Below are 20,996 nucleotides of genomic sequence, written 5' to 3' on the forward strand. Positions count from 1 at the left end.
AATAGTCGATATATTACTATTATGCCTAAAACCACACTGATGATCCCCAATAATTTAATATACAATCATCTGTTCAGGATTGAATGAGAGTCTGCAAGGAAGTTAACATTCTCATCCTTGATCATGATTATTTTTAGTAGTTATTTTACGACGCTTTATCAACATCTTAGGTCATTTAGCGTCTGAATGAAGATGAAAATACCAGTGAAAAGAGTCCGGCTCCAGCACCGAAAGTCACCCAGTATTTGCTCATATTGGGTTAAGGGAAAACCCCGGAAAAAACCTCAACCATGTAACTTGCCCCGACCGGGAATCGAACCCAAGCCACCTGGTTTCGCAGCCAGACGCGCTGATACTCCACAGGTGTGGACCTAATCATGTTTATGCTTACCTGATGTCAGTTCTTAAATTCCTTTATGCCCTTATATAAATCTCTAATTCTTACTATTTGTTTCTACTTCATTCAGTTTTTCTTTCAAGTAATCTCTCTTTTTATTGCTAAGTGTAATACTTGAATAATATACTTTTGTGTTAAAAAAATAAGCTGCCCTTAGGCAGACCCTAATCCTATATGAAGGCTTGCTTTCTCAAGCCACATTGTATTTTTTATGTTTTAAAAGATTATTCCTTATTTTAGGTTTACAACGCCAATATTTTTAATAAGTTATTATTAAGTGATGAAACAATTTGTCTCTTTTATTGTGGATGTATTACTTCTTAAAAATATATACATTTCTTAGATGATCGAAATGTGTTACAATTCATAAGAAATTAATTTTTTGCTGAATTCTGCGCATTTCTGTCTTTTCAGTTGAGCCTCATAGCGAAGAATATAGAAGATTTAGAGAATATCAATGCAATTGGTTCCAATATATTGATAGTGTTGATTTTCTAAAATTGCTGTTTACAGAATTAACAGACAGACTGTGAATGGCCCAGAAAGGATATAGAAGGAATAGAAACTTGCTCTGCTTTCATTCCAAGTCCATTAATACAGTAAAATCCCTCGTATCCGGCACCCAAATAACTGGCAATACCAAAACACGGCACTTTTAGCTATGCCAAAAAGAAAAGTCATTCATGCGAAAGAGAAGAGTCAGACGAAGATGTGAGTAGTTTTCGGGGATCACACATGCCGCATATTGTTTACTCTTTACATTGTTCACGCGTGAAAAAATAGACAGAAAACCCCGTTATGTCCCTGGAGATCGAGGGGCGTTGGACGAGTTTAAATAGGAAAGCGTGAAATTCCCTGTTCCTACAGCGCATAAAAGTTTCATTCAAGTGATAGATAGTATAGATATAAACAAGAAGACATTAGATATATGTTAAAGAGGTTCAAATCATCGAGTGATACTTCATCTTCATAGTTGCGACATTGGCCACACTGCTCATCATTTTACATGGCCACTATTTAAAATTGCCATAAGGTTACGAAAACGTTTAGTATTTTTTATGCTATTATGCACTGCAATAAATTATGAACTGATGAATGTACATTACAGTATTGAGTAGTACCTACTAAACATAGACATTGTACGTATTTCAGAACTTTATTTTTAAATATTTATATGAAAATTACTAAATTTCAACATGGAAAAAAAAATGTTTGTACAGAACAGTATGTCTTTACATACCGGTAACCTATAAACGCGTATTTTCCAATTATCCGGCAAAATCAGTTATCTGGCACTGGCTTTGTCCCATAGTTGCCGGATACGAGGAATTCTCCTGCAGTACTTTACGATTATCCTATCACAGTGTACAATAGTATTTTGTCGCAAGTAACAAAATTAACGTCATAATAACATATCTGTGGATTTTAGTTATTTTCATTATAATTTGCAAAAATGTATAACATATCATTGATGCTATTGAAAATTACTCACCTGCTAAATTCCATGCTGCACAATAAATTGCGGGCAACCAAATCCATTGGGTGTTCTGTACAGACATTGATATTGACTCATTTAATATGTGGCAAATCAGAAGACCAGATGTTGTCAGTATGCTTGGGATTGTTACCTGTCAACATTCCCACATTTCAAATAAGTCGTAGGCCTAATGACAAGTTGCAGTAGCTATAGATCTGGAAGTAGCATTTGACAAAATATCGTACTCTTTTTTTAATATTAGTGCGCAACATATTAATAAGAGGAAAAATACTGAAATGTATAAATAATTAATTATATACTTGATTACACACCTTTGATCACTATATCACTTATGAATAAATTAACACGTGAAAGTTATATATATATATATATATATATATATATATATATATATATATATATATATAAGGAAAAATATCATCTAACGTCGATCGAAGTTACTGGATTACTGATTGGGGCTAAAGGAACCATTACAAAAAGATTCGCGCATTTTTGCAAGCAGTTTGGTCTACAACAAAGTCTTGTTACCGGTACTGAAGTATCTATGTCTGCAGTGAAGGGATCTATAAAAATTCTAAAAAACCATCTCTATGCTTAAATAGAATGATCTCTTTCCTATAGTTATCTGCCCACTTAAGTTGGGTCCTGCAACTAATGCTGAACAGATGACTGCGATCATCTGATAACAAATAGATACTAGGAAGATTTGATGTTACTTCTAGAATTAATGATGATTTGTTTAATCGTTTGCAATTATTTGTAATTGTGTTATTTCTTTTTCTTTTCCTACTTCTTTGTTTTCTCTTTTTTCATTATAATTGTTTACCTGCCATTCCTTAAAAAAAAAAAATACAATTTTATGGTAAGCTTTGTCTTGTAGTCAGCCTCCACTTGAAGAAAGCTGAATAAATAAAGTTTATTCAAAGTAAAAAATATGGATACCGGTATATAAATAATTATCTAAAGAACAGAATAATATTTCGGTGAATAACTCTTTCTCTACGATCTAAAAATAACAATATCGCAGTGACTAGTACTAAAAGTGGAATTCTTTTTTATACCGAATGTTTTCTTACAGTATATCACTGCTACACCCCACCCAATCAACAGTGCCTTACTAATGAACAGAAGGTTGAATAAAGTTACAATGTGAAGATTTCACACAGCCTCTGCACAATCAACATTGAATTAACACACACGCTCATTCACATCCAAAATTAGAATGCTGATATTTACCTCAAATTAACCATATTTAAGATTATCGTCGGTCATAGTGTACGTTCAAGTTCATGTCGTCAATTAACAACAAAAGACAACCTAATACAGAAACATATCATCTGTTGTAAATATCAAGGTTTCAAGATACAATCTCAACACATACATTATGGTATATATATATATATATATATATATATATCTTTTGGACACATAAAAGGCGTGTAATAACTGTATAATAAGAATATGGACACAAGCAAATTAGATAAGTACAGATTAAAGATTGTAAGCATCTCTTCACATAGCATTTTACATGAATTTTTCAGTTTTATTGTTTATTTTTTATATAGTGAAGACCTGCAACTATTTATATATATATATATATATATTGTAAATTTTATTTAGTAACAACAATGTAATTTATTCGTCACAACAATAATTCCTTTCTACAATACACCTTAAACGCTCTCGTCAACAATTGGATCTTCACTCACACAGTAAGGGAGCCTGGGGAGGTTTGACCCATTATTTTTATTTTATTTTTATTTCCAAAAATAAATTTCCTTAGAGGTGATGAAAACATACCATTAGATAGACTAAGATCTCAGACATATATGGTAAATTACAGAACAGCCTATTCTTAATGTATTAAATTTCATATATGTTTTTTAATTATACTACTTTCTGGGTCAAACCTCCCCGCATAAGGGAGGTTTGGCCCACATGTTGGGAGGTTTGACCCAAGCCTACAAAACAGTACAAGTCTGCAATATTTAAATAAATTAGGAACATGAATACAAAGAACACTATTTCTAACAAAAGTACCAAACACAAATATTATAAAAATATAGAAAATAGTGAAAGTTCCACTGAGAAATAGCACTGTTTTCACTTAACGCACATTTAAATTAATAAATCTCACTGAGAACCTAAGTTTTGAAGACATTCTTTCAGTTCCATCTTGAAAAACTGGTTTTGGAAGAATTTTCATATCTTCAAATGGCACATAACTAGTGTCTTCAACATCAGGATACACAAAGCAGTCTGACCCGAATCGGTAGCGCCGCATGAATTTCACTTTACACTCATATTCTCTGATCTGTATAACTTTTCCAACATAATGGCATGCTGTCGACTTGGTGCAGAACTTAACCAAGACGAAATCACCACTTTTAGCAGACATCACTCCCCAATCTTCATTATTCACCTCCTCGCAGTCGTCATCATCAGTTATATTTTCAGAAGCCTCGTCCTCATCAGCCGTAGGAGTAAAGTGAGATTCTCTTCTCTTTTTCCTCTCCTTTTCAATTGATACAGAGTCCTCACAGTCATTAGGAAATATTTTCCTAATAGTTTTGGAAGGAAGGGTAGCCTGATTTCTCTTCCTATTGACGTGTTCTTCGTACTCTTTCTCAATAGCTGCTTTGACAGGTGTGTCTGTCAACACACGACTAACAACCCTTTTGCGGCCATTTTTACTTTTCTTTGGACCAGCTTTCGGGAAAGGTCTTACTTGTTCTGGTGAAATTCCACTACAACTTGGCTGGGTAATCAGTGTTGGATGGGGTTCTTTGCTTATGGCTGCTGCATCTTCACTGGCAGGACTTGGTCGATAAGTTACATATGAGCTCATAAAATCAGTAGAATTGAAAATAGTGGAATCAAATGGCCAGATCCCAGTGCATTTAAAGCCACTGATTATATTGGCAGGAGTGAAAGAAACAGGAAATGCATTTCCAACAAATTTTGGGATCTGGTAGATAGTTGCAGTCTCTCCTGGATGAGTGGTCATGAAGTCATCAATAGCTTGATTGTAAACAGTTTTGAAGGGCCCAAATACAGTTCTATCAAGTGGTTGAGTTTTATGGCTTGTGTGGGGTGGCAATGTTATTAGTGTGATACCATTGTCCTTAGCGATCTGAAGTGTCTGTGGTGTTACGTGAGATTCATGGTTGTCTAAGATGACAAGCACAGGACGTTCTTTAGAGCACTTTGTGTGTTTGATAAAGTGTTCCCAGTAATGAACAAAGGTCTCTCCAGTCATCCACCCACTTGGACTAACACCAGCACAAGAACCCACAGGAGCACCATCAATCATTTTATCATTTAATCTCTGTCTTGGATAGACAAAGAATGGTGGAACAGCATTTCCTGTTGCACTTACTGCACAGCAAAGTGTAACAAGTGTCCCCCTCTCAGCGGATGTCATTTTTGAGACCTGTTTTTCCCCTTTTGGTGCAATTACCTTGCCAGGTTTCTGTACATTTGTTACCCCAGTTTCATCCAGATTGTAAATTGATTCTGGGCCAAATTTATTGGTGTGATACACAGAACGAAGATTCTGGAAGAACTCGCCTACACTTGTTGGGTTAAAGGCTGTCCCTCTCCCTAGACTTTTTCCCTGGGGATTCCGCAGTGACAGTCTTGGGTGACGATGCATGAATCCTCTCTCCCAATCATAACTGGCTTGATTGTTTCTCTTCCAATTATCACCGATTGGTTTACCTCTAGCGACTGCATATTCATAAGCAAATCTTCGCAACTCTTTAGGAGTAAGACCATAATTCAACCTAGCTGCTGTTAGAAGGTACTTTTCTAAATCATTTTCCTCTTCTGAACTAAAAATCTGAGAGCTGTTGTGGTCTGCCTTGAAAGCTGTTTCATTTCCTTCCTTTACTTTAGTAACATACCTCCCTAAAGTCTTCCTATCAACTTCATATTCAACTGCAGCTGCTCGAATGCTCACATTATCATCGAGGACACGCTTTACAGCAGCTTTCATTACTCCTGGATCTACTTTCTTCCTTGGATTTTCAGTAGGTTTCCACTTGAAAGGCATCCTATTAAGAAATAAAAAAAATGTTATGAAATCACACACCATAACATGGGTCACACCTCCCTGCAATTTTGGGTCAAACCTCCCTCATGGGACTTTTTGTATATACTAAAATATTTATATACTTAATAATAAAGAAAACTACACAATAAATATATGAAATTGAACCTAAAAGGATGTAGAATCAAATGTAACTATCACTATTACCATTAAGATTGCAATTACTTACTTGGATTCTTATAAACAAGAGCATCAAACCAACATCAGCAAGCAACAAATCAAACAGGAAGTAGAATCTCAGCTGTTCTTGGTTTCACTGCCTTGATGAGCATAAATATTACCTCTGACATTAAAAGCAAAGAGAACCATGACAAATAGCAGAGATAAAAATGGCGGGATTTCAAATTATAGAGATGGGTCAAACCTCCCCTATGGTCAAACCTCCCCAGTCTCCCTTATTCGTTATAGCACTCCACCGACGACAATGACAATTGACTTGGACTATTACGCACAACAATGAACTGTTAATCTTAACTAATATTTACAAATCACTATTTACAAATCAGAACTACCAGTTCTCAGTTCACAGTTCTTCTATCTCAGTCACTCGAGTTCACGGTATCTCGAACCACAGACCTTCAGAGACAGTTCACTGTACTCGAACTCGGGTCCCTCCAACTGCGGTCCACTGCACTCGAACTCAGGTCCCTCCAACTGCGGTCCACTGCACTCGAACTCAGGCCTTCGGATGCTGACGCAGATGCGGACGCACACTCGAGTCGAACTCCGGCTGGCTTGCTTGCTCTGGCTTTCTCACTGACTGAATAACTGAAAACTCTGACTCTCGTTCGCTGGCGCCTGCTCTTTTATAGCAAAATCATAGTTGTGAGAACCTTCTACAGGTGTGTAGAGAATTATCTCGATATCTCTACAACGACAGACTTCTGGACTATTCGGGAAGGTCGTTCCACATTCACTGCGTTAAATAGCAGCTGCGCGCGCAGACTCGTCGCGTTGTCGTAATACACCCTCTCTCTTCTCTTCACCGCGCGACGTCACTCAATGTTCCGTGGAGCCTGTGCGATCTGCTTTCTTGCGGGACGCTGGTCGTGAGTTCGATTCTCACGTCGCTGTCACATTGCCCCCTCCTTAGGGCTGCTCGTCCCGGGCAGTCCCTTGGTAGGCGGCTAATCGGTCCAGATGCACCACCATCATCTTCCCTCGAGGTTGTCGCTGGATCCGGTACACCACGTCGTTGATCCGGGTCACCACGCGGTATGGTCCATCCCAGGCACGCTGCAGCTTTGGTGATTTCCCTTTGGTCCTGGTAGGTCGATACAGCCACACCAGGTCGCCCTCCTGGAATCCTGCAGAGTTGGCCAATCTGTCGTAGCGCACCTTCATCCTGTCGCTGGCCATTTTGAGGTGCTCTCTGGCCAGTTGGTGAACTCCATTCAACTTCTCGGTGAGTTCTGCCACATAGTCAGTTGCTGGCTGGTCGGCGCTGGGTGGCGTGCCAAACAGCAGATCACAGGGCAGGCGCAGCTCTCTCCCGAAGACCATGTTTGCCGGTGTCATCCCTGTTGTATCGTGGACCGAAGCTCTGTAGGCCAAGAGAAACAGTGGGACTCTGGCATCCCAGTCTCGTTGATGGTTGGACACCACCTTCCGCAGATGCTCTTCCAAGGTTTTGATGTAGCGTTCCACCATACCATCGGACTGTGGGTGGAGGGGAGTGGTCCTGGTTTTATGCACCCCCAGACGCTCGAGCAATTCTCCCATCAGGTTGGATTCGAAGTTGCGCCCCTGATCGCTATGCAATTCCCGGGGCACCCCGAATCGGCAGATGAAGTTGTCAAGCAGCGCGTCGGCCACCGTCGAAGCCTCTTGGTTAGGAATCGCGTACACCTCTGGCCATTTTGTGAAGTAATCCATGGCTACTAACAGGTAGCGGTTCCCGCGATCCGTGACCGGGAACGGTCCAGCAACGTCGATGGCGATCCTCTCAAAAGGAGCTCCCACGTTGTACTGCTGCATGGCTCCCCTGCTGCGGGTCCTTGGTCCGCGACTGGCTGCACAGGTGTCGCATCTTCGGCACCATTGTTCCGTGTCGGTTCTCTGATGCAACCAATAGAACCTCTGCCTTAACTTGTCCAGCGTCCTGTTGGCTCCCAGGTGGCCTCCAGTCACTCCAGCATGAGTCTCCTCCAGCACTTCCTTCACCTTGCTCCTGGGCAGGACAAGTTGTTCTATGTGGGTCCTTCCATCGGCCGACTCCCAAATCCTCTTCAGGATACCGTCCTTGACAGTGAAGGATTCCCACTGGACCCAGTAGCTCTTGTAAGTGGTGCTACGGTTGGCGATATCGGCCCATACTGGTCTCTGGCCGGACTCCACATCACGTAGTAGCTGTCCAATGTTTGGGTCCTCCAGCTGCTCCCTCCTTATGGCGGCGTTATCCCATCCTGGGCTCGGCTGGGCGGCAATTGCTCGGACTGTGTGGGCGCCATCCCGCTCTTCTACTTTCAGGCAGTGTTTGCAGCCATCCGGGCACGGACGTCGTGATAAGGCATCAGCGTTGGAATGTTTCTTCCCTTGTCGGTGTTCGGAGGTGAAGTTGTACTCCTGCAGTCGTTGAACCCAACGGGCGGTCTGCCCCTCCAGATTCTTGAAGCCCAATAGCCAGGTGAGTGCAGAATGGTCTGTCCTCAGATGGAACTCTTGGCCATACAAATATTTGTGGAAATGCTTCAGGGCTTCCACAATAGCAAGAAGTTCTCTACGGGTCACGCAGTAGTTTCTCTCAGCCTTGGACAATGTTCGGCTGAAGTAGGCAATCACCCTCTCTTGCCCGTCCTGTTCCTGAGAGAGTACTCCGCCGATGCCTACGTTGCTAGCGTCCGTGTCGAGCGTGAACTTCCTTCCAGGGATGGGATATCCCAGTACAGGAGCAGTGCAGAGCGCCTCTTTCAGTGACTGGAAGGATGACTCCGCCTCGTCTGTCCACTGGAATTGTCGTTTCTCCTCGGTCAGCTGGGTTAGAGGCTTAGTGATGTTGGCGTACCCAGCTACGAACCTTCTGTAATAAGTGCAGAGGCCGAGAAAGCGGCGCATCTCCTGCTTGTCCCTCGGTCTCGGCCATCTTCTGACGGCTTGTAGCTTCTCCGGGTCCGTGGCCACTCCGTTGGTCCCTACTACGTGTCCCAAGTAGTTGACCTTCTTCTGGAATAGATGACATTTCTTCGGGTTCAACTTCAGCCTGGCTTGTCGCAGTCTCTCGAACACTTTCCTCAGGTTCAACAGCTGCTCGCTGAAAGTCTTGCCCACCACGATGACGTCATCAAGGTACAGCAAACAGGTGTCGTATGTCAGGCCTCTCATTACGGACTCCATTAGTCTCTGGAATGTAGCCGGGGCATTGCAGAGGCCGAACGGCATAACGGTGAACTGCCATAGTCCCTGGCCTGTAGAGAATGCCGCAGCTCTCTCCCGAAGACCATGTTTGCCGGTGTCATCCCTGTTGTATCGTGGACCGAAGCTCTGTAGGCCAAGAGAAACAGTGGGACTCTGGCATCCCAGTCTCGTTGATGGTTGGACACCACCTTCCGCAGATGCTCTTCCAAGGTTTTGATGTAGCGTTCCACCATACCATCGGACTGTGGGTGGAGGGGAGTGGTCCTGGTTTTATGCACCCCCAGACGCTCGAGCAATTCTCCCATCAGGTTGGATTCGAAGTTGCGCCCCTGATCGCTATGCAATTCCCGGGGCACCCCGAATCGGCAGATGAAGTTGTCAAGCAGCGCGTCGGCCACCGTCGAAGCCTCTTGGTTAGGAATCGCGTACACCTCTGGCCATTTTGTGAAGTAATCCATGGCTACTAACAGGTAGCGGTTCCCGCGATCCGTGACCGGGAACGGTCCAGCAACGTCGATGGCGATCCTCTCAAAAGGAGCTCCCACGTTGTACTGCTGCATGGCTCCCCTGCTGCGGGTCCTTGGTCCGCGACTGGCTGCACAGGTGTCGCATCTTCGGCACCATTGTTCCGTGTCGGTTCTCTGATGCAACCAATAGAACCTCTGCCTTAACTTGTCCAGCGTCCTGTTGGCTCCCAGGTGGCCTCCAGTCACTCCAGCATGAGTCTCCTCCAGCACTTCCTTCACCTTGCTCCTGGGCAGGACAAGTTGTTCTATGTGGGTCCTTCCATCGGCCGACTCCCAAATCCTCTTCAGGATACCGTCCTTGACAGTGAAGGATTCCCACTGGACCCAGTAGCTCTTGTAAGTGGTGCTACGGTTGGCGATATCGGCCCATACTGGTCTCTGGCCGGACTCCACATCACGTAGTAGCTGTCCAATGTTTGGGTCCTCCAGCTGCTCCCTCCTTATGGCGGCGTTATCCCATCCTGGGCTCGGCTGGGCGGCAATTGCTCGGACTGCGTGGGCGCCATCCCACTTCTGACACCAGTGTAAATTTTATTTAGTAACAACAATGTAATTTATTCGTCACAACAATAATTCCTTTCTACAATACACCTTAAACGCTCTCGTCAACAATTGGATCTTCACTCACACAGTATTCGTTATAGCACTCCACCGACGACAATGACAATTGACTTGGACTATTACGCACAACAATGAACTGTTAATCTTAACTAATATTTACAAATCACTATTTACAAATCAGAACTACCAGTTCTCAGTTCACAGTTCTTCTATCTCAGTCACTCGAGTTCACGGTATCTCGAACCACAGACCTTCAGAGACAGTTCACTGTACTCGAACTCGGGTCCCTCCAACTGCGGTCCACTGCACTCGAACTCAGGTCCCTCCAACTGCGGTCCACTGCACTCGAACTCAGGCCTTCGGATGCTGACGCAGATGCGGACGCACACTCGAGTCGAACTCCGGCTGGCTTGCTTGCTCTGGCTTTCTCACTGACTGAATAACTGAAAACTCTGACTCTCGTTCGCTGGCGCCTGCTCTTTTATAGCAAAATCATAGTTGCGAGAACCTTCTACAGGTGTGTAGAGAATTATCTCGATATCTCTACAACGACAGACTTCTGGACTATTCGGGAAGGTCGTTCCACATTCACTGCGTTAAATAGCAGCTGCGCGCGCAGACTCGTCGCGTTGTCGTAATACACCCTCTCTCTTCTCTTCACCGCGCGACGTCACTCAATGTTCCGTGGAGCCTGTGCGATCTGCTTTCTTGCGGGACGCTGGTCGTGAGTTCGATTCTCACGTCGCTGTCACAATATATATATATATATATATATATATATATATATATATATATGCATTGTAATCACACATTCGTGTTTTTAACTAATTGACAGTAAAGGTACATTTACATAAGAATAGAAATATTGATGTCCCAGTCGACCTGGTTGGCAAGTTGGTATAGCGCTGACCTCCTATGCCCAAGGTTGCGGGTTCGATCCCGGGCCAGGTCGATGGCATTTAAGAGTGCTTAAATGCGACAGGCTCATGTCAGTAGATTTACTGGAATGTAAAAGAACTCCTGTGGGACAAAATTCCGGTACATCCGGCGACGCTGATATAACCTCTGCAGTTGCGAGCGTCGTTAAATAAAATATAACATTAAATTAATTGATGTCCCCAAACTATGTTGATTTTAATATGTTTTATGTTTATCAATATATATTTCGCTTTTGATCATAGAGGCACATGCACTTATTTAGAGATGATATTGCAGCATAAAAAGTTGTATCTGATGATGTCGGCATGACCAACGAAAACGTTAATACAGTATTAAATTATGTAATATAAGACTTGTACCTTACACATATAGAAAGTAAAGTCATTGACTGAAAATAAATCTTTGTATTGTATGTCGTAGACTTTTCTGAAAAATTATTCAAAATGAATTGCAAAATAAGTAAAATTTGCTTTGCCTTGCAATTACTAATAAGAGCATCATCTATTAAATCTGCTCACACATTGTACTTTACATACTTTCACTCTATCCTAACGTATGGTATAATCTTTTGGGGTAATTCACTTAATGCAGTCCAAATATTTAAACTACAAAAGAGAACTATTAGAGTCATAGTTCAGACACATACTAGCACAATACAAGAAATAAAGATAATATTTTTATTGAAAGTTTTAACACAACTCTATATAAAAACAGTTTCATTCATGCTGGTCTTCTTATGTAACTTATAATGGCCTACCAAATTATCTTAAAGAAATATCTACACATCAAAAATTTAAGAAAGCTCTTTACAAAATTTTAATCAAAATCTGCTTTTACAGTATGAACGAACTTATTGAAAATTGTCATAACTGAATAGAAAAAGAACGCCTTACTTCAAAAAATTTTACTACCTCTTTTCCAGATCCTGACTTCGAGAAGGATGCATTCTTATGAAGGACACATTGGTTGAAACTGACTCCAGACTGCTAAATGAAATGTCCTGACTTCAAGACATACTGCAAACGGGACTTATAGCCGAAATCGACCGACATGTAATTTTCTACAATTAAGTTCCAAGTTTTGTATATTTGTATTTGTGTTGCTTTTAATTATAATTATTACTTTTATGTACAGTTGTGGCAAAAAAACCGGACCGACCCTTGTAACCGATTTCAGAGCTTTGTTCACTCCAGAGCACGATAGACTGATAACTAAGACTTTGGTGGTTCGAATCCTGCCTGGGAAGGAATCTTTTTTTTTTTTGTTTCTTATTTAAATTTATTCCCAATACTTTTCGATGCACTACTGAATATTATGTAATTAGTTATTAGTTTGTAAATATGACATGTCCGATATCATGTATATGATCAGTGGATGCAGTAAATGATTGATTGATTTATTGACTGATTGATCTATAATTCAAAGTTTACAATCTAATTTGAAGATGAGGTGATTTTGTTTTTACAATTCACCAATTCACTTATTTTTCTCAAAATATATACTACATTTATAGTGATTTTCTACAATTTGGAATTTACAGCCTGATTTTAAGTTTGGATTATTTTGTTTCGATAATTCTCTCTTTTTTCTCTATAAAAATATTCTAAGGTCACAATTAATTACAGCCATCTAGCATGTGTGTGTGCGCATGCGTGCGTGGGTGTGTTTTTTTATTTTGTTTAAATACTTTATTTCTCGGCATACCCCATTACAATATGTAATATTACATGCTATATATTCTTACTCCTATGCTCTAGATTTTAGTTTCCAAACTGTTGTATTTCTTAGATTAGATTAGGCTATTAAAAATATCTGTAATTTGATCAATTATAGTTTGTCCAGATCAATTAATGCTATATATGTAACAAAGCTTCTAAGGTGTCTTCTCATTAGTTCATCATTTGTTATCGGCCATTTTCCACTGTTTTTATCACATCTCTCCGTAAAGCCTGTCTTTTGACACTTAGCAGTTCACACTCCCACAAAAGGTGATTCACTGATTGTATATCTTTATTACATGAACAGTTTGGGTTATCAGTTATTTTAAATCTATGGAAGTACGCTTTCAGTTTTCCATGACCAGTCAGGAAAGTAGCTAAATTAGCTGTTAATTTTAGATTTACTCACAATCTATCATTAACACTGGGGAAAAATGATTTTGTAATTTTGCCGTTGTTGGTAACTAACCACTCTCTTTGCCACTCTTGTACACTTTGTTCATTCACTGCACTTTACATTGCTTTTTTGTATGATTCTTGAAGGTTCTCATTGCAAGCTGCTTCTTTTGCCAGTTAGTCTGCTAACTCGTTCCCCAGATTCCGACGTGAGCTTCCACCCAGGTGAAGTGTATGGTCCATCCATCTTTTTGAATGTTTCTTATCTGTTGTCTATATCTTCGATTAGACTATGGTGGTTGTTGGTATTTATCAGTGAATCAAGGGTTACTATGCTGTTGGTGTGGATTGTGGCAGTCTTTTCATTGTCTTGCATGCTAGTGATTCTTTCGATTTCTTCTATTGCTTTGAGGATAGCAAGTTGTTCTGCTTGATTATTTGAACATTTCTTGTTTAACTTGTATTGAAATTGATGAGTGATCTGGTTTTGTTGTATTATGGTTACTCCGGTGCCTACTCCGTTGTCATTTTTGCTGCCATCTGTGTAGATTTTGAGTGTGTATGGTTTATTTGGTAGTTTTTCTTGTATCATGACGGCATCGGCAGAATGGCTCCAGTCTTTGTAATTTCTTACAGCATCCAGTTCTAAAAATTTTTCATGTCCTCTAGTTATTTGAAGATACCTTACTGTCCTTTTTAGTTCCAGCATTATCGGTGTTATCCCAGTTACCATGCAGAGTGCTTCATGAGATGTTGTGCAGAATACCTTGGTTACCTTAATGTTGTATGTGTGTTTGTGTGCATGCGTGCGTGTGTGGTTTTTTTCAGGTAAATACCGAATATAAAATAATTTTTATTACTAAATGTTGAACCATTAACTATTATTTAGAAGTAAGATCATGTTACCAGTACATAAAATTAATTATTTTAAAATAAAAGCAGTTTCTTTCTAAGCCATAAAAAAGTGATTGTAGCCGAATAAATGATTCTTACAAATACAGTTTCTTAACTAGGCATAAATCTGAGACTTAGTTGCCCACGTTAATTAAAATGTGAGGAACTCAATAGAAGATTGATTGCTTTGGCTGCTTTCTCCAAGATCTTACATTTTCTACTGCTATTTCACCGCAAGTGTTGGGAAAAATAATCATGAAAACTTTAATCAATACTTTTCACTCTTCACAGGCACTGATAACTCTGATACACTTCAAATTGGGTATTTGACCACATTTTCTGTAACTGTGACACTGTAGAAAATCTGCAATCTGCAAAGGCAGAAATAACAACTACAATGACATCCACCAATGATACTAGTCATACCGTACATACATAATGTTCTGCCAAATGGTAAGTCTTTCACTGCAAATGTAGCATTCTCCAATCTTTCCTATTTTCTGCCTTCCTCTTAGTCTCCGCATGTGATCCATACTCATACTGTATCATCTGGTAAACTGATTTCGCACCATTGTTTAAATCGAGAGTGAAAAAAGAAACTGAACAAGATCAGACAGGAAAACAGATTGATCCAGAGATGCAATGAGTTCGTCACAAGTCTGCCAGTTCCCTTGTACACGTCAGTTTCTCGTCCGGATTTGATCACTTTAGGCCATCCATAAGACCTCTTTGAAGCCATTAACTGACGTGTGTATGGAGCTTAAGACTGTGCACTCATTATAATTCAGTAGCCCTAATAGAGCTGCACAAACTCCACAGTAAAAAGTTTTGTGTACGAATTTTATAGAAGCCGAGTCTCCTAGACGAAAATTATTGGGCTGTTTTCATTGAAGTAGTCAGCAGAAAGTGATACTCGGAGATCCTAGGTTTAAGCCTTATAGAAGGTCCATGATGCTAGAATTATTGCTATTTGATTATGAAAGCTGTGCACATTTTTGCAGTTGTATTCTTCGAGGAGTTTTTTTTTTGGTGAAACTGACTCTCATTTAATAACGTTTTCTGTTAAAGCATAATGTCATCTATAGAGGCATGTGTCATCAGTCATCGCAGACTAATGCCGAAAACCCCCATATTGTTCAGGAAGAGCCATTATATGATGTGGTGTCAAAATTTACGTATTATGCTTTTTAAGTGTTGAAAGAGCAAGTGGGCAAATATTCTATAAACACTACAAGCTAAAAAAAACAACATTTTCCATTTTTAGCACAATTATCAGATCATAAGTCCAAAGGCGTCATTCAGGGGAGGTAGGAACATTTAAGACTAAAAAATATTGAGTTGTGCCAGTACTATTAAAGAAAAAATATGCAGGAACTGTACCTTTATTATTAAAATTACCCTACTTTTTTTTCTCCCTGGTTTTAGAATGCATAGGCTACTCCTTTCTGGATCCCACGATTACAAAATTCAGATGTTTTTAATTTTTCCCCCCATCATTATTTGTATACCTATAAGTTTTCATTAATATTCCATTCTGCCATTGTTATGTTGATGTTCTGCATCCAAGTAACACGTGGTCTTCCTCTTTTTGTTCTTCCCTGTGGTGGGTTCATTCTAGTATTTTTTTTGGTACCCCTTTCATCTGTTATCCTTCTAGCGTGTCTGTACCATTCCAATTGTTTCTGTTTTATGAAATCGGAAATTGAAATCTGAACATCCATTTTCTCCCTAATACTTTCGTTTCTGATTTTATCTCTCCTAGATATCATTGCAGAATATCTCCAAAAGTCCATTTCTACTGCTATTAGTTTTGCCATTAACCCTTACGCATTTTGAATTAATTTATATTAGTTTCAACTGCTTAAATAATAATTTCTTTGCGTTGACTATCATGTATTCTTGTCTGGGTGGGCTTGAATGCTATGCTCATTGCTGTTACATTTCATTACCGTATCACCAATTGGCGCATTTTTGTAGTAGTCAGAGTTGTAGCTACTACGTTTTGCAAGGAAATTACGGATAAGATGCCAGGTAAGTTTATTTTTATATTGATATTCTTAATTGTTTCAAGTGATAATGTTTGTAGTATCATTAGACATTTTAATTGAGAATTACAAAACAATGAAATTGTTTATCAACAATTAGTCACCTATTTATAACCCCATCTTATCTGTCGTATCCACATGGACACAGTGGGCAGTTAAGAGCTCAAATCTTTCAATCCCATTTTTCTGTATTCTGTTGCTTTATATGTGAGCGATATAATTATTTTCCCATTCACCGCTGTGAAGTAACAATTAGCATGCCTGACCATGAAACGAGCAGACACAAATTGAAATCCTGGTTTAGGTTTTCTCCGGGGTTTTCCTTCAACCCATTAAGAGCAATTCTGGGTAACTTTCGGCGCTGGACCCTGGACTCATTTCGCTGGCATTATCACTTATTTAGACGATAGATAACCTTGGCAGTTGGTAAAACGTCGTAAAATAATCAATTTAAAATATTTTTCCATTAGAGGATTATCGAAATTTTATAGGACTGGGTGTGAACAATGCAGAAAGTCTTAGATATCATTTATGAAGATGGAATAAAAACACCTGAAGCAGATGCAATTTTCATAGCCGTCCCCTCCCTTCCAACACAGCCGTTCTCACAGACGAAGATTCAGGTGCTGAAGGGGTAGAAGGTATTCCAGAATCTTAACTCGCAATAACTCCATGTTGAAGCCGAAATAAGATTCACAAATTGAAATGGAATTAAGGGGAGGCAGAGGTGAATATTTCAAAATCCACAAAATTTATCCGATTTGTTTGAAATTGATCATGGATACTAAGTATGTTATTAGTAATGGACATACCAAGTTTCAACTTTCTAAGTACAATGGTTCTGTAAATATGAATAATTTTATAAAACTTTATATCGTTTGATATAAAATGCTCCATGCACCATATTGTAAGAAATTTTCAATATTTCTTTTTATTTAGATGTTCAGAGAAAGTATATAAATAATGATAAGTATTAGTTTATTATGGAATAATATAGTAATACAGTTATCTTGGTTTTAATTTCATACTTTAAAGGGAACAAAATTAAAAACTAACATCGGAATATGAAAATATAGTGTACAAAGATAATAAAAATGGAAAAAACCAAATTTTCTTCAGTTTTGTTCAAAATTTCACCTCTGCCTCTCCTTAAGGAAACTCGATCATTTGAATAAAAATAGACAAACAGATTTGGAACAAAGAGAAGTATTTTCAAATTTGAGAGCCTTAACTGATTCTAATTTTAGTATATATTCTGAGAAAAATCCAGTGCAAATCTTCGAGTTGCCATTCAACTTTTCTTCGACCTCTTCAAAGGATTTGAACTTTTGCCAATTTTACGGAAAAAAGGATATGAAGGAACAGGTATGATTAGGAAAAATAAGATCCCCAAAACATATTCCCTTCTTTCAAAGAAAGACCTGGTAAAAAAAAAAAAAGAAAGGTGGCATTTTAAACATTCTCTTTGCATGGGTGATGGAATTGTTGTCACGAAGTGGGTGGAGAACTCTGTTGCTACCGTAGCATCTACATGTGCAGCAGCGAAGTCCTTGCCATCCCATGAAAAGATATTCCCCCAAGGAGAAGAAGACTATCCAAGTACAACGTCCTCACTTAATTGCAGAATATAACAGAAATATGGGGGCAGTTAACAGAATGGATGAAAATATTGCCATGTATAGAATGAAGATTCGACAGAAAAAATGGCACTGGGCTTTATTTCATGGCTTATTGATGTGCCCTACATACGTACAGTAAATTTCAAGTGTGTTAATTCATTTTTTTGTATTTGCTGACAGAGATGCTATAAGTTATGAGAATGTTTATCAAGAGACAAATTATTTTCCGTATTAACTATCATGGAGACAAAGAGGAAGGCAAAAAATAGGAAAGATTGGAGAAAGCTGGGTTGGCCGTGAAAGACCTGTTCTTGGGCAGAACACTGAATGAATGAATGAATGAATGAATGAATGAATGAATGAATGAATGAATGAATGAATGAATGAATGAATGAATGAATGAATGAATGAATGAATGAATGGATGAATGAATGAATGAATGAATGACTATGAATGAATGAATGAATTAATTAATTAACTATCATAGGTGTTTTGTAAGACTATTTGTTACTTTCTGTACTGGCAGAAATAAAATTTGCTAACATAAGTGCTCAGTGTGTCCATGTGGACACAGTGTTTTTAACGTACTGTATGGGAGATAGGGAAGAAATAATTGTTATTATGCAATATTTAGATGTCAAGGAAATGAATGAACAATAAATACAATAAAAAAGTGAACATAAATTAATTCGGGCAGTTAAAGGTTAATTGAGAGTTCAAAATCCATATTTTGGAACCATAAGTCATAATAGCATACTATACTGTAACCTACTTCTGATTTTAAACATTTTAGTTTTTATTTATTTTGTAACATGGTTATCTCAGAAAGCGCATTTAGAGTAGATATAGTCGACCTTCCTGAATTGATATTATTTAATCTCCTTGTTTTATTTCCCATAACTTATAATTTTCACGCCATGATATTTATATGCTTCTGCATGTGCAATCGTGCCCATTCCTTTTTACAATATTAAATCTTGATGAATATCTCAAATAATCATATAATTTATTTTCCACATTTTTACCTTTAGACCCATATTTTATATTCCTGTATTAATTTTCTAGTGATGTATTCTAGTTATATCATCATATTCTTAAGCTAAAAGCAGTTGATCATCAGAAAATTATAATTAATATATATACTGTATCATCATCAATTGGAATTTCCATGTCCTTACATTTTTCTCGTCCAAATCTCTAAAGATTTCTTTGACTAAATTTTATATAGAGTGGGTGACAAGTAATATCCCTAGCAAAATCCTTTTGTAACTTGAAATCAATGTGATAGATATTTTCCGACCTTCACTTTTGACATTGAGTTACTGTAGAAATTTCGAATTGCCCGTTTAGGATATATTCCAGGTGATTTTAATACTATCTACAATTTAGTTGAGATATACTGTCGTAAGTTTTCCCTATATCTATGAACACCAAATGAAGAAGCTATGCTCGAACTATTTTCTTTTCAATTACCTGTTGCAGGTAGAAGATGTAATCTACAGTTCATCTACTTGTACAAAAGCCTGCTTGTTCTTCTACTTCCATGTCTTTGTATTATTCTTCCAAAAAATATTTAAGCACTTTTCCATAAAGTCTGATTCATGTGCTGGTTACAGTAATTCCTCTATAATTTTTACAGTCGTCATTTCTTTTTTTCCTTTCTTATGTAGCCTATCATAGCAATATATCCTATTTTCCAGTCATCTGATACATCCTTTCCATTTAAACATTTTTAAAAGAGGTCTCTTAAAATCCCATATAATGTATCAGTGTCATAATTTAATTGGCAACTCAGCAAGAAATTCTCCAATTCCAGCAGCCCTTCTACATTTCAAATATTTAATAGTATATTTTACTATTTCAATAGGTATCCAAATGAATATAATCATCTAATGATGTATTACTTTCATCCTCCATGCTATCCAAATATTGTTCTCTAATTTCTATTAGAAATTTTTTGAAAAGTTTTCCCCAAGATTGAAGATTAATATATTTACAGTACTGTGTTTCTTTGATATTTTTTAAATGTTTTAATACCTTCCAGGCTTTTTTTTTTTTTACTTATTTTTCCTCCATTAAAGGTTTAAATTTTTTTACATTATTTATAAAGGCCTAAGAAATAAAAGAGCTGGTTAATGACTTCGCTCAGATGAAACCAAGGCTTCACCACATTAGTGGTGTTACGTACCTATTGCAAATAAAAGTACAATTTATTTTTTTAATTGAAATTAAAATTTCTTTATCAATAAAATTTCTGTGTGTTCGTTTGTTCGCACCTACGTCACATTAGCAGTATGTAAATTACGTATCACATAAACAGGATAAGAAGTTAAAACAGGGCCTATTTGTGGAAACTGGAAATGTACTATAAAGTGGGGTAAACTTGACCCTACAACAAAAATAAATTAAGCCATGATATGAGTCCTATTTGTATCGTAAAATAATAATAATTATACTTAAGAAATGGAGAAAATTAATAATGAACCTCAAAAATATGTTCAGTGCACCAAGATCATGGTTTAAAACTTTTTTATAGTCAAGTTAGTCTATCTGTCTGTCTATCTGTCTGTCTGTCAAGTGAGTTCAATTGTCTGTCTCGGAGAAAGCTGGTGTTTCGGTGAGGGTTTAAGGGGTTTAAGTGTCCAGCTATTACGATAAATGTCGTGTTGGTGAGAGAGCTGTGGGTTTGTGCCAGATCAAAACCTGAAAAACATAAAGTATGTACGACCGACTGCTGGAGGCCAATAAACAAAACTTATAACATACTCAATAAACTCGACTAATAATTTATTTCAAACCAAACAATAAAGATTACTTCTGATTGAGGTTCTGGCTGATATGTACATATACGGAAATAAAATTTCGAGCTACTCTTGGTGATGCTTACAGAGCGAGGTGCACACTACTACGTTCCCTGTCAATATAATATTGGAACCG

General features: G+C 38.4%; 2 protein-coding genes across 14 annotated transcripts in view; both read right to left on the reverse strand.

The window, feature by feature from the left end:
- LOC138704936 (monocarboxylate transporter 7-like) overlaps window positions 1-20,996 on the reverse strand; it is a 94,847-nt gene that overhangs the window by 51,086 nt on the left and 22,765 nt on the right. For 9 of the 13 annotated variants that reach the window (XR_011333483.1, XM_069833376.1, XM_069833375.1 and 6 more), the window contains one exon: window positions 1,890-2,025. The exons of 1 other annotated variant lie outside the window; for it this stretch is intronic. Coding sequence is in view for 10 of the 12 variants with exons in the window: in XM_069833376.1 (XP_069689477.1) it covers window positions 1,890-2,025 (136 nt within the window). In the remaining 2 variants the exon portion in view is untranslated. Of the gene's footprint in view, window positions 1-1,889; window positions 2,029-11,298; window positions 17,263-20,996 lie in introns of those variants that run through there. 3 more of the 13 variants (XM_069833382.1, XM_069833383.1, XM_069833387.1) reach the window with 3 other exon arrangements.
- Window positions 3,612-6,401, reverse strand: LOC138704932 (tigger transposable element-derived protein 4-like). The gene is made up of 2 exons (XM_069833366.1): window positions 6,176-6,401; window positions 3,612-5,950 (listed from the first exon to the last, which is right to left on the reverse strand). The coding sequence occupies exon 2, from the start codon at window positions 5,947-5,949 to the stop codon at window positions 4,003-4,005; it is 1,947 nt and encodes a 648-aa protein (XP_069689467.1). The 5' UTR covers window position 5,950; window positions 6,176-6,401; the 3' UTR covers window positions 3,612-4,002.

The sequence above is a fragment of the Periplaneta americana genome, chromosome 8 (assembly GCF_040183065.1).
Source record: "Periplaneta americana isolate PAMFEO1 chromosome 8, P.americana_PAMFEO1_priV1, whole genome shotgun sequence".
Lineage (NCBI taxonomy): Eukaryota > Metazoa > Arthropoda > Insecta > Blattodea > Blattidae > Periplaneta > Periplaneta americana.